This window comes from Epinephelus fuscoguttatus, linkage group LG17 (genome assembly GCF_011397635.1).
Source record: "Epinephelus fuscoguttatus linkage group LG17, E.fuscoguttatus.final_Chr_v1".
NCBI classification, from domain to species: domain Eukaryota; kingdom Metazoa; phylum Chordata; class Actinopteri; order Perciformes; family Serranidae; genus Epinephelus; species Epinephelus fuscoguttatus.
Window position 1 is genome coordinate 24354794 of NC_064768.1, and position 14051 is coordinate 24368844.

At 39.4% G+C, this 14051-nt stretch overlaps 1 protein-coding gene across 1 annotated transcript; it reads left to right on the forward strand.

The window, feature by feature from the left end:
• Positions 1 to 129: 129 nt before the first annotated feature.
• Positions 130 to 13619, forward strand: tdp2b (tyrosyl-DNA phosphodiesterase 2b). Its single transcript, XM_049601486.1, has 7 exons — positions 130 to 418; positions 672 to 793; positions 9987 to 10136; positions 10795 to 10886; positions 10978 to 11096; positions 11177 to 11347; positions 11479 to 13619. Exons 1-7 carry the CDS (start codon positions 272 to 274, stop codon positions 11758 to 11760), a joined length of 1083 nt encoding a protein of 360 aa, XP_049457443.1. The 5' UTR covers positions 130 to 271; the 3' UTR covers positions 11761 to 13619.
• The last annotated feature ends 432 nt before the right edge of the window (positions 13620 to 14051 follow it).

The window sequence follows — 14051 nt, forward strand, 5'->3', positions numbered from 1 at the left end:
CCACAAAATAAAAATAATATGTGGCTATATTCATTAGTAACTGCACATATAAACTAGAGTTGCTGACTTTTAATCAAACAAAGTGTAGTTTGCTGCGCGGAGATTGGTTGTAGTTAACAGATTCACCCGGAAGCCTTTCAGTGGTACACCTGAGATAACTTGCAGAGAAAAAAAAATGTTTGGACTGAATTCTGCTTGTCTTGTGTAACGTTGTTGATTAAAGCAACGTAATATACTATCTTTGATTAAAGTACCGGCTAGATAACATAAGATGGCGTCTACATCTGACGCGGACACACGGCCTGTTTCTAATGTAGAGGAAGACAGAAGTCGCCTCTGCGACGAGTTTGCTGTGGTAACAGGAACTGATAGCGCTGTGGCTCAGTGCTACCTGGCTGAGAATGACTGGGAGATGGAGGTACAGTAGCTACTGAGCCCTCATAGATGGGACTAAACGTTACCTGGCTTGCAGCTAGATACATAGTACTACAGCTGGTAGCCAATATGACAAGTTAATAGTCCAGTTCAACACTGCTGCATCTTATAGGGATGAATAGTTTAGCATCTGAGGATAAAAAGAAGTGATTATAAATATTTGAATGTGTTGTGAGTGGTATCAACATTTTCAGGCAGTTGGCCCTTATGAACTTTTCCCATCACTTGTCTTTCAGAGAGCTTTAAACTCATTCTTTGAGGCTGATTTGGAGAAGGCATTTGATGAAGACGTTCCAGACAGTGAGGCCAGCCCCGAAAAGAATAGGCATAAGGTTGAAGAAAAACCTCCAGCAGAGTGGTAAGTCTAGCCTGAGTGTCAGACTGAAGCTCCCAGAACCTTCAGTCTGACATGGCTTCCATTGAAGGCGATTTACAAGGGGGAGGGAATGTGATTTTTCCCTAACCAATCAGTAGAGATCAACGACTCACCCAGAATCTGACGTCATTAGTATCCATTCCTCGGGGGTGCCGAAAACAAGCGAGCATTGCAAACATAATTTCTCCCCCCACAATACTCCAATATGGAATAATAGATATATTTTGATAAAAAAAAAAAGAATTCCTTTTACTTCAAAGAATGGTCAGACCAGGGAATCTGGTCTATCCTACATTTATTGGATGACAGAGGCAATATATTGGAATTTACAGTATTCAGGAACAAGTACAACTTAAACTGTACCAGAGAATTATTTAGTGATGTGATTAAAGCAATACCTCAAGCTCTTATAGCTACAATCAAAGGATATTTATTTTATGAATCAACAATACCTCGAATGTACCCTTTATTCATTCAAGACTGTCTTTTTTCAGCTGATAAATGTAGCAAAAATCAATTTCTAAGATCTTTACTTTCCAAAGGATGTTTCCCATCGCCCTTAAAAAGAAGATCCATATTAGAAAGATACACTACTGCTGCATCCACCGCTAAGAGAATTACATGTAACTATTTGAAATTTTCTATTCCACCGAAAGCTAAAGAAGTGCACTTTAAGACAATGAATGAGATTTATCCATGTAAAGAACTATTGCGCCTTAGATTTAATGTTGATGTTAATGAATGTACATTCTGTGAAAATAACATTGAAACTCAGGAACACCTTTTCTTCTCATGTAACATCTCTGATAGGTTTTGGAAAGATCTTTATCAGTGGTTCTTGGAAAATAACTTGTCTTTGTCACCCCTAAGTTATGAAAATATTCAATTTGGTCTTGTCTTGGAGGACGCAAAAACTGAGTTTCTATTAAACAATATCATTATACTTGCAAAATACTTTATACATAAATGTAAATTCATGTCTGTCACACCTCATTTTCATGTTCTGTTGAAGGAGCTTGCTATCTTTTTCTTTGAAAGAAGTTGGATCTAAAAATGCTGAATGCCTTTACAGTGTGTTATCTGCTTTGTCTTTCAATCTGACCCCAGAAAGTGATAATTGAAATTTTTTATTTTATTTTTTTTTATTTATTTATTTTTTGCCCTTTAATTTTATGGCTTTCCCTTGTTATTTGGTTATGGTTTCCTAGTTATCTGTTTATGTTACACTCGTTTACGCTCAGTCTAAAACCTAACTGTGCATGTTCACTGCTTATCAGATTTGTTTTAACTAAAAAGGAAAAAAAAAAAAAAAAATTACAATGACCTCTGAGAAGGAATTTTATTGTTGTATTGAAATATCTGTATATTACTTATTGAAAGGTCATGTAATCTTTGGAATTTAAATAAAGTTAAAAAAAAACAAAAAACAAGCGCGCATTGCCCATTTAAAATGTCTCCGTCGTCGTGCACGCCCAGCTGCATCGCCGTTAAATCCAGTTTAGCAGCTTCCTTAATTTGGTCCTCCATTAACGCGAGTAGTGGCGAAATACCTCGATAGCATCGTTAATGTGGTCTGTAGGATCTGTAGCGGTCGCCATTGTTGCTATCCTCGCTTTTTTTTTTTTTTTTTGTTAAGTCATCTTTATTGCAAAAAGTGGTTTACAGTTCAGATGTGACTTACAAAGATAGATATATATAACAATGAATGAACAAATAGAATACAAATAAGCACAAGTGAAGCTTTGCCAGGGGAGGCTTATAAGTTATTAAAAGGAGAAAGAGGACCATAAGTTGACAGTTTTAACTGCCTTTCTGTTGTTGGAGCCAGAAATCAAATTAATATAATGGACAACTTCATGGTGAAAATATATAAAATTAGGTTTTTTACTGGTGAATTTACATTTATGAATGTGGAACTTTGCCAGCAGAATTAATAAATTTATAATGAAGTATATATTTTCTTTGCTTTGACTTCTATAAAAGCAAAATACCACATTCTCCCACAATAAGGTAAAGTCTTTATAAATATGGTCAATAACAAATCTGCTGAAGTTTTGCCAAAATGTTCTGGTGTGTAAACAATACCAAAAGAGGTGCAAAACAGTTTCTGGGTGGTCTTCACAAAAAGAACAGTTTGTATTGATGTCTCTTTTAAATTTAACCATGTAATGATTAGCAGGGTAATACACTGCCTGGCCAAAAAAAAAGTCGCCACCTGGATTTAACTAAGCAAATAGGTACGAGCCTCCTATTGGATAATTACTGCATGGGCGATTATCTTTCAGCTGGCAACAAGTTATTTAACCCCAACTGGTGCAATGAGTTGCTTCTCATTTCCTAAACAACCATGTCGAAAGACACATCCCGTGGTCGTGGAAAAGATGTTAGTCTGTTTGAGAAGGGTCAAATCATTGGCATGCATCAAGCAGAGAAAACATCTAAGGAGATTGCAGAAACTACTAAAATTGGGTTAAGAACTGTCCAACGCATTATTAAAAACTGGAAGGATAGTGGGGACCCATCGTCTTCGAGGAAGAAATGTGGCCGGAAAAAAATCCTCAATGATCGTGATTGGCGATCACTTAAACGTTTGGTGAGATCAAATCGAAGAAAAACAACAGTAGAACTCAGGGCTATGTTTAGTAGTGAAAGTAAGAGCATTTCCACACGCACAATGCGAACGGAACTCAAGGGATTGGGACTGAACAGCTGTGTAGCCTTAAGAAAACCACTAATCAGTGAGGCTAACCGGAAAAAAAGGCTTCAATTTGCTAGGGAGCATAAAGATTGGACTCTGGAGCAATGGAAGAAGGTCATGTGGTCTGATGAGTCCAGATTTACCTTGTTCCAGAGTGATGGGCGCATCAGGGTAAGAAGAGAGGCAGATGAAGTGATGCACCCATCATGCCTAGTGCCTACTGTACAAGCCTGTGGGGGCAGTGTTACGATCTGGGGTTGCTGCAGTTGGTCAGGTCTAGGTTCAGCAACAGTATGTGCTCAAAGAATGAGGTCAGCTGACTACCTGAATATACTGAATGACCAGGTTATTCCATCAATGGATTTTTTCTTCCCTGATGGCACGGGCATATTCCAAGATGACAATGCCAGGATTCATCGGGCTCAAATTGTGAAAGACTGGTTCAGGGAGCATGAGACATCATTTTCACACATGGATTGGCCACCACAGAGTCCAGACCTTAACCCCATTGAGAATCTTTGGGATGTGCTGGAGAAGGCTTTGCGCAGCGGTCAGACTCTACCATCATCAATGCAAGATCTTGGTGAAAAATTAATGCAACACTGGATGGAAATAAATCTTGTGACATTGCAGAAGCTTATCGAAACAATGCCACAGCGAATGCGTGCCGTAATCAAAGCTAAAGGCGGTCCAACGAAATATTAGAGTGTATGACCTTTTTTTTTTGGTGGTGACTTTTTTTTTGGCCAGGCAGTGTATCTGTGAATTATTCTGAACGACACTTCTTTCACCTTGTTTACTAAAAGGTATCTGTGAGGAATCATCCAAACTTTTTTCCAGTCAATGTTGTCTACAAATCGGCTCCAGTAAAACATGACATTTGGAATAGATACAATTTCTTTCTGAAACAAAGCACGAATATTCTTATTATTTCGAGGAAGTTTAGAAAAACAGATTTTTCCAACAGGTGATTCAGCCACAGTGGGGACGGAGACAGAAGTGGGTGGAGATCTGCCAGTATTTCTAAAAAGCATTATTGAACCTGATGGAATGGCGTCAATACAATTGCAAATTCTCGTGGTGTAACTGGAATATTATATGTTGATAGAAACTCTCTATAAGAGAAAAGTCGCCCCTCTCTGTTAAATAGCTGGCCCACCAGCAGAATCTGATTCTGTACCCAACTCTTAAAAAAGAGTGACTTGTTTTTATATAAAATATCTCTGTTATTCCAAATTAGATACCTGTGAGGTGAGAAGTTGTGCTTATAAATGAGAGACCATGCTAAAAGGACCTGCTTATGGAAAGTGGACAGTTTTACAGGGAGTTTGTCCACATTGTAATTACAGTTCAAAATAAAGCTCAGACCACCAAAACGAGAGAATATATAGTGGGGAATAAAATTCCAAATTGAGACAGGGTTTTTTAGAAAATGCTTAGCCCAATTTATCTTAAAAGTATTGTTTAGTGTATTAAAGTCCAGAAAGTTGAGCCCACCAGATTCATAATAATTCATAACAACACTTTTTTTGATATAATGTGTACAATTTTTCCAGATGAAGTTAAAAAGCATTCTATCAATATTTTTACAAATTTTACTGTCCAGGTATAAAGAGAGAGCTGCGTATGTAAGCCGAGATATTCCTTCAGCCTTGGTAAGCAACACTCTGCCTTTTAGAGATAAGTCCCTTTGCAGCCACTGATTCAATTTGTTTTGAGTTTTTTTAATGATTGGAGAAAAATTTAATGAACATCTCACTTTTTGATCTTTAGAAATAAGAATACCCAAGTATGTGACTTCTTCCTTAATTGGAATGTTGCAAACAGTTTGTACATTACAGTCTTTTAAAGGCAACAGTTCACATTTATTTATATTTAGACACAGACCAGAGGCCTTTGAGAAGTGGTTAATTACATCAATGGCGACAGGTATCTGACTAGCATTTTTAAGAAAGATTGTGGTATCGTCAGCAAGTTGACTGATGATGATATCCCTACCCGCAATAGAAATTCCTTGCATAGCACTGTTAACGACATGAGTTGTGAGAATTTGTGAACAAAGTAAAAACAGATAAGGTGAAATCGGGCATCCCTGACGAGTGCCCCGTTTCAGATTAAACCTAGGGGAAGTTCCATTTTTCAGTTTAATAGAGCTATTGCTATTAATATATAAGGTTTTAATTGCTTTGCAGAAAAAATCCCCAAAACCAAATTTTTCTAAGGCGAGAAAGATAAATTGGTGTTCTATTGTGTCAAAGGCCTTATAGAAGTCTAAGAAGAGGATGAAGCCATCGTCAGATATTAGGTCAGAGTAGTCAAGAATATCTAATACTAGTCTAATATTATTAGAGATGTGCCTATTCCTCATAAAGCCTGACTGTGTCTCATCTATAAATGTGTCAAGAGTTACTTCAATTCTCCTGGCAAATATTAACGCCATAATTTTATAATCATTATTTAGCAGACAAATGGGTCTCCAGTTATCAATAAAAAGCACGTCTTTTCTAGGTTTGGGAATCAATGTGACCAGACCTTGAGTGAGGCTAGGAGGAAGGGCATCATTCTCTATACTCTCCATAAAAACCTGTAGTAAGAAAGGGGCTAACTGATCTGAGAACGCTTTGTAAAATTCTGCAGTTAAACCGTCTGTGCCGGGAGATTTGTTGTTTTTGAGTAGAGCAATCGAATCAGTAACCTCTGCCAATGTAAGAGGGGTGTCACAATAATTTTTATCTGCCATATCAATCTTTCTCACGTTATTTACTGAGTTTAAAAATTGAGTAGTAATTTCTTCATTATATTTTGAGCTGTATAAATTGCTATAAAATTTTGAGCAAAAATCTGAGATCAATTTATCGTCATCAGTAATGACCCATTAATATTTAAATTATGGATGGAATTGACTTTGGATCGGTATTTTTCAAGACGGAAAAAGTAGGCAGAATTTTGCTCCCCCTCCTCCAGCCAGCTCTTCCTAGATCTTACAAAGGCTCCCTCTGCTTTTTGTTGATATAATTCGTCTAATTTGTTTTGGAGTTCTAATAAAAGTAGCTTATCCTCCTCTGAGACTTCATCGGGGGGTCTCTGATAAAAAGAAGAAATTTTACTTGTGACTTTCTCTTCTTCTGCTCTTTTAGTTTTGGCAATAAATGTTCCATACTGTCTTAAGAATTTTCCTAATTCAAACTTAAATAGCTCCCAATTAGTGTTCTAGGATTTTTCCCTTTTAGCCTTGTTGTAAAAACGAGTAATTAGATTGATAATTTCAGTCTTAACCTTTTCATGCTTTAACAGGGAATTATTTAGTTTCCAGTAGCAAGATCTACGGATTATGTTAGATGCACTAAGTTGGATATTTATATGGATTGCTCTATGGTCAGTGAGGGACGTGGCAAGGATATTTACTGTAATTTTTTCTTTATCAATGTTATTGGATAGCAGCCAGAAATCAATGCGAGACTGGCTGAATCCTGATCTGCTGCGCCAAGTGAAGGATCTTTCATCAAGGAATTTTTCTCTCCATACATCCACAATGTTAACTTTTCCCATAAGTGTTTTAAGGTTTGTGCTGAGGGAAAAGGGCCGCCCAGGAGGCCACCTGTCAGTAGCATTATCTAGAGCAATATTAAAGTCTCCACCAATTAAAAGAAGAGAGTTCGGGTATTTGGTGAACCAAAATATAATTCTTTCCTCTATAGAGTCAAGTAACTTATCATTCTCAAGTTTGTTGTTATAACCGTAAAGATTAATAGTTATGATATAAATATTATTGACTCTTGTTATAAGACATATGTAGTGTCCTAGGGAGTCGCAGTCTGAGTGTAGGACATCACCAGTGAAAGTATTTTTAAGCGTGGTTACTACAGCAGATCTCTCTGAGCCCTGAGAGAACCAAATATCATTACCCCATTGAGATCTCCAAAAATTGACATCAGCAGGTGTGGAATGACTTTCTTGAAAAAAAAAAAAAAAAAAAAATCCGTATGAAGTTGTTTGGCAAATAAAAATAAGGCTTTCCTTTTACAAGTCTGTCTTAGTCCCTTGGCATTTAAAGAAACAATAGATAAAGACAAAGTTATTAATGAACACGAACGAGAAGTAGATTAGAAAGTGATCAGTAACCAGTTAGGTAAGGGTGTATCACTGGATAAGGGGACCGAGTGCTGCATTATATACTGAAAATAGCGGTAAAAGGAAAAGAAAATAGTCCTGGCCAACTAGAAAATACAGCACTCTTAATCAGCTGCCTCGGTTATTAAACGGCCTTAAAAAACAAAACACATAATACAAATGGCAGCGATTTTGTAAACTAAAGTAGCTTTACAGAGTCTTAGTTATAGTACAATAGGAGCTATAACATTAGAATGTCAACTCTGAGTGTAGTGCAAGTCAAACCAATAGGTGCCCTTCTGTTATTAGGCAGTAGCCGAGTCTGTTTCTTAGGTGGGGAGGGGGACTTCTGACCCGCTGATAAATCCACGACCCCCTATGAAGAAGGCTGGTTTGCCCTCCTCTCGAGCTTTTTTTAATCACTGGCCACAATTTGTTCCTTCGTTCTCTGTCTTCCTTAGAAAGATCCTCCGCAAATCTTAATCCGTTGTCGCGCAGATATGGTGACGTCTTGGCAGCTTTCCGTACAGCATCTCTGCAGACACGTGCGATGAACTGGATAATAATGCCTCTGGGTTTGTTGTCATTCTGCTGCTTGGTGCCGAGCCGATGTACGGTGTCGATAGCGTCTGCCAGCCTGCTCCTCTCCTCCGGCAGAACAGCCTGACAGACCTCGATGGCCTTCTTTCGTATGTTTTCCTTTTCTGATTCTTCGACTCCGTAAAGTCTAAGATTCCTTCTCCTGGAGTATCTTTCTAACTCCGAGACCCTTTGCTGACACGTGGCTACTCGTTTTTCTTCTTTTGCCATTTTTTTCTCGAGTGTACACACTTTGTTTTTTACATCCTTCATCTCTGTACACACAAAGTCACCTGTCTTTTTAAGCCCTTCGATTTTAAGTGCATTGGCACTGACCATGCTTTCAATGTTGTCTGACCTCGTGTTTATCAGAGCTGAAAGGCTAGCTATGATATCGTTCGGGTTGGTTTGCTCAGACCCAACTGTGTACATCATTTTCTTCGGTGCTGGCGACTTACTGGGAATGATAGGCAGCGGTGGGAATTCATCCATGAAGTCCTCTGCAGTGGTGACAGGCAGGGAAGTGGAGGTATAATCATGACAATTGTCAATCAAAGCGTCGCTGCCTTGAGAGTAACGTTACTAGCATCTGGATTTAGCTTCCGTCCGGCGCTCTCTTGGCCTCTTTTCCTCTCGCGTTGGTTCGATATTGATCAATTGTTGTTCGTTTTATGAGTGTCGTATTGTTTAAGAGAACAGAATTGGCGCTTGGAGAGATAATAAGTTGAGTTTTACCGTTTCCAAAACTTTTGTTTGCAGTGCTCGGTAGAAAGCGTCTGCTCACTCGGCCATCTTGGCACGCCCCTTTCCTTGTTGCTATCCTCACCAGTTACCCACCGGCGTACAGCTTGACATCAGCGTGGCGCTGATTGGCTAATCGCTAGACCCCCGGCGTTCATTGGTCCGTCCAGCGTTTGGACGAGATAAATCGCAAATTCATTGAAGTATGCCAGGCCAGAGATACTGGATGAAGGGAGATACCCAACTGTAGACTTATCCAATGTTAAGAAAACGGTTACTCTTCCTGTCTCCTAAGTGGGTGTGGTTAGCTCTCTCTCCAATCAGAGCCTGCTCTCCTTCAACCCCCGCCTCCCCAACACCGTGTTGAACAGAGGCTCTGTGGATGTCTGTGTATGCGGATCGAGAAGCAGGTGGAATGAAAATACATTCTTCCTATTATTGCAGCCTATTGTTGCACAAAGCTTGGGCATTTTTTATTTATTACTAGCGGTAAATAACTGTTTGTAAGGTAACTGTGATTTTACCGCCTGTTTATCAAGATCACGAGATCTCGCGAGAACTTGTTTTCTGAGATGGACAGGGCTCAAACAAAGTTAACTTTCTCTTGATCTGTGCGGATGAAAAATGCAGCTTTAGTGTCAGAATGTTGGTAAGATGTGTGGCTTGTGGAAAATGAACCCAATATTTACTTTGGTGACTACAGGGCAAAAGAATTGACCATAAATTGTGATCACGTTCATTTTCCTCATTGACGACAATACATTCAGAGCTGCCGCAAGTCTCCTACAGGGGCGTGGCGCTGACGTCACTGAATCAGGAAGTGAGCTGAGTTGGGTATCTCGCTTCATCTTCTTATTTTATACAGTCTATGGCTTCATCCAATATCTCTGGCCAGGCCAGAGGTACAAGCCTACTCAGTTGAGTGGGCGGGGTCTATGGTCTGGAACCAGGCCATGATAAGTCTGCAGTCTCTTCTCCTTTGTCGCTGTCCAAGGAACTGTGTGTGGTGAGGTTCCATATTAATTAACAGTCTCTGAAAATTCCCAGCATAGATTTGACCGGAGACAGTCCAGCCTCCACAGACAAACCCCCGGAAGAAGATGACAATAAACTGTCGCTGATCTCCTGGAACGTGGATGGACTTGACACAGACAACCTTGGAGAGCGTGCCAGAGGCCTGTGCTCCTACTTAGCCCTGTAAGCTTGTGTGTATACACTATTTATTTGCATCACTTGATGTTTTATTTGTGGTGAGCAATCCAAACTTTTTAAGTGGAGATATAATGTGTAGGGAACAAATGGCATGGCAGTTTTCAAAGGGGTGCCTTGAGCTCTCACCTCAAGATATCTGACTGAAACAGGGTTCTATGGGTGCCCACAAGTCTCCCCTGAACATTAGAGGGCTTGTTCCCAGTAAATGTTTTGTTTCTTACAATCAATGTACTCTTTCAATTAAAGCTGTATGTTTGTCTTTTAAAGGAAAAAGAGAGCCAGCCTATTTGAAGAACAATGAATTGCCTAACATAAGTATATGGAGGTACATGACACAACTCAAAATGTACCAGATTAGTCCATGCATTTCAGATAATTACTAATACTAACTGTAAAACAAGAAACCAAAGTATATCAGTTGTGATTTCTTATCTCAAAATACTGACAGTCTTCTACTAGCCCATGCACTACAACAGCATAATCGTATTCCTGAAATTCAGTTATGGCTCTTGGTTTTGGTGTGCCAGTCTAAGATATTCAGAGGTACAATCTTGCCACCCTAATAAAAAATATTTGGGGGTGCCACTGTGTGTAAAAGGCAGAGGCTGATAGTATTTAAAAGGTGAATCTTGTCTTCATGTAGATACACTCCTGACGTGGTGTTCCTACAGGAGCTCATTCCGCCTTACGTCCAGTACCTGAGGAAGCGGGCTGTCAGCTACCTCATCATTGAAGGTACGGTACACTGTGTCATGCAGCATGTGGGATAAACTGTGGGTGAGCTCCATAGTATAAACTATCCCTCCTCTTGACTTGTGCTGACCAGGTGGTGAAGATAATTACTTCATTGGGATGATGCTGAAGAAGTCACGGGTCAAGCTTGTGGAGAGCGAGATAATACCTTACCCCACTACTCAAATGATGAGGAATCTGCTCGTAGCTCAGGTTCGTGCACACACAGTTGTTGGAATACTCAATGCCATGTTTAGCTCACCTTACAAAGTTGTATTTCTTTGCGGAATCAGGTGACTTTTAAAGGCCTGAAGCTGTGTCTGATGACGTCCCACCTGGAGAGCTGTAAAGGCCAAGCAGGGGAGCGGATGAAACAGCTGCGAGTGGTGATGCAAAGGATGAGAGAGGCTCCTGACGATGTCACCGTCCTCTTTGGAGGGGACACAAACCTCAGGGACTCTGAGGTTAGTCACTAGTCTTTACATTATGTGTGACTTGAAAAAATATGATGTGTGATGGCTAAAAACAGGCAAGTTATGGTTGTCAGTTTTCCTCCATAGCTCTTTAATAATTATTGTCCCGGACTCTGTCTCAGGTCACCAAGGTGGGTCTGCCACCCAGTGTCTGCGACGTATGGGAGCGACTGGGAAAACAAGAGCACTGCCGCTACACATGGGATACCAAAGCCAACAGCAACAAAAATGTTCCTTACATCGCCCGCTGCCGCTTCGACCGGGTCTACCTCCGCCCAGCCACCAAGGATGGCATCCCACGCCTGGTCCCTGACCACATGGCCCTGGTGGGTCTGGAGAAGCTGGACTGTAAACGCTTCACTAGTGATCACTGGGGAATCTACTGTAGCTTCTCTGCTGCATAGAAATGCATGAAACAACCTGAAATATGCCAGTTTTCTATCAACTGCTCTAGTTTGTTTTGTGTGTTTGACAGTCCCAGCGCGGACATTGTCCGTGCTGGATTCAGACCACAGAAACATTTTATCTGTGCAAGATGTTCTGACCTCATCTGAGGTTTGTTACCTGTAAATCTTATCTTCTAATTTCATTTCTCTTGCTGAAGTCTCTTCCCAAGTTTTTTAAGAAGTTAGATAAATGTAGAATGTACCAATAAATGTTAAAATATCAAAGTTTGCAGCACTGTGTGTGTAGTATTGGCATCTGACCACTAGAGAGCACTACAGAGTTGAATTGCAATTGTTAAAAAAAAGACATTTTCTGGTAGCCAGAGGCTCAGTATTTACAATGAAATAAATAAAATCAGTTTGAGTCTGAATTGTAACTCCAAAGAATTAAGCCTGCAGTTTAAGCTGTAGGTCCATAAAACATGACACAACAGCAAATCGTCAGACAAATAAGAAATTAAAATCATAGGGTGGATTTCTTGATGCATTTGCAGCTGCTTTAGTACTGTTATTTATTTACATTATTAATTACACCTGTAGTTTTCCTAATGCGTCATGTAAAAAGGCCTATGAGAATGATAATGTAAATTATGATTTAATAGCACCTATAATCTACAGTTCTACATTATGACCTTATTTCTACCCCAAAACCAAATATAACCTCGTCCTCACAGTCTCTGCCAACACACTGTCAAGACGTCTGCCTCACCTCCTTCTGTAATGCACCCTTCAGATTTGAGAGTGTGTTTTCATGTTAGCTCGGTGAGCAGACAGCACAGTTTTCTACAGCACAGTCACAGCAAGCGGAGAAGAGCTGACCTTAGGAGGGAACACAGATGCGACTCTTCCCTGGGAGCAGGCGTCATCAGAACAGGCCTCCCTCCCCCGTTTGTCCCCACTCACTGGTTCCTGATTAGCAAGGACACATGAGCAAAGTCCGTCCAGCTCTAATGAGTTCACCTAAAGCCTCAAACACATTCAATGAGTGTTCTTTTTTTTTCTTTTTTTTTTTTTTTTTTTAAATCTGAGCCTGACTGTTTTCATACAACCTCACACTGTGCCACAAATTGACACAGTTATCTCATTTTTTTCAACTTGCTTTGTTGATTGGATGGGACAAAGTTAGATCTGAACCTTCAAGTTTTTATGCAGCTGCAAAACAAATACAGATATAATTATTTATTGTCTTTTTTTGGACATATAAAAAAAAAGATCCAAAGATGTAGTGCTAACAGTAGGTCGCTCTGTGAAAGGGGTACCACCTCTAGCTCTGGCAATGCATTTCATTTTATTGATCATCACAATCACTACATGCTAGAACATTGATGGGTGTGGTGGAGTGGAGAGAATTTTAAGAGCAGTGGAGTGAGACAAAATGAAAATGCAAAGGCCATTTTGGGCCCAATACAAAAAAAGAAAGAAAGTAGAAGACAGTTATTATTGAGGTTCAGTGATATTGTTTCTTTTTACCATTGTTTTGTTACCTAAGATGTTGACTGATTGATTGATTGATTGATTGATTGATTGATTTCTCATTAGGTTTTGTTTTTTGTTTGTGATAAGTTCGAAAAATCAAATACAATCTCAATGTCTCTTGCAGTGTCTCCTCCTCACCCCTGCTTTATCTTGTTGCCACCTATGAGTTACCTGGGTTCAGGTGTGCTTCACACAGGTGAAGGGATGTGGCCAGTAGGAAACAAAGGAGCAGGGATTTGTTTGGGGAGGATTTCCTGATTTTGTTGGGGAAAGAGGAAAGCAGAATGGGGTGGAGTGGAGACAGCCTGCCTTGGGAGGAGAATAAACTTGAATGGACTCGTGTTTGTGGTGATTCCTGGACCGTGTGTGTGTGACATAAAAAATGGCATAAAAACACCAAAGTATAGTACTACACTGAAAATGGCAGACAAAAGTCATAGTATAGTATGTCGTCAAAAATATCATAAAAAGTCATAGTATAGTATGTTGCCAAACATATAAAAAGTCATCGTATAGTATGTTGTCAAAAATATCATAAAAAGTCATAGTATAGTATGTCGTCAAACATATAAAAAGTCATAGTATAGTATGTCGTCAAAAATATAAAAAGTCATAGTATAGTATGTCGTCAAACATATAAAAAGTCATAGTATAGTATGTCGTCAAAAATATCACAAAAAGTCATAGTATAGTATGTCGTCAAACATATAAAAAGTCATAGTATAGTATGTTGTCAAAAATATCATAAAAAGTCATAGTATAGTATGTCGTCA

Coding starts and splice junctions, on each gene's coding strand:
- tdp2b (XM_049601486.1), top strand. CDS start 272: ATGGCGTCTACATCTGACGCGGACACACGGCCTGTTTCTAATGTAGAG. Junction 794..9,986: donor GAAAAACCTCCAGCAGAGTG/GTAAGTCTAGCC, acceptor GAAAATTCCCAG/CATAGATTTGACCGGAGACA. Junction 10,887..10,977: donor CAGCTACCTCATCATTGAAG/GTACGGTACACT, acceptor TGTGCTGACCAG/GTGGTGAAGATAATTACTTC.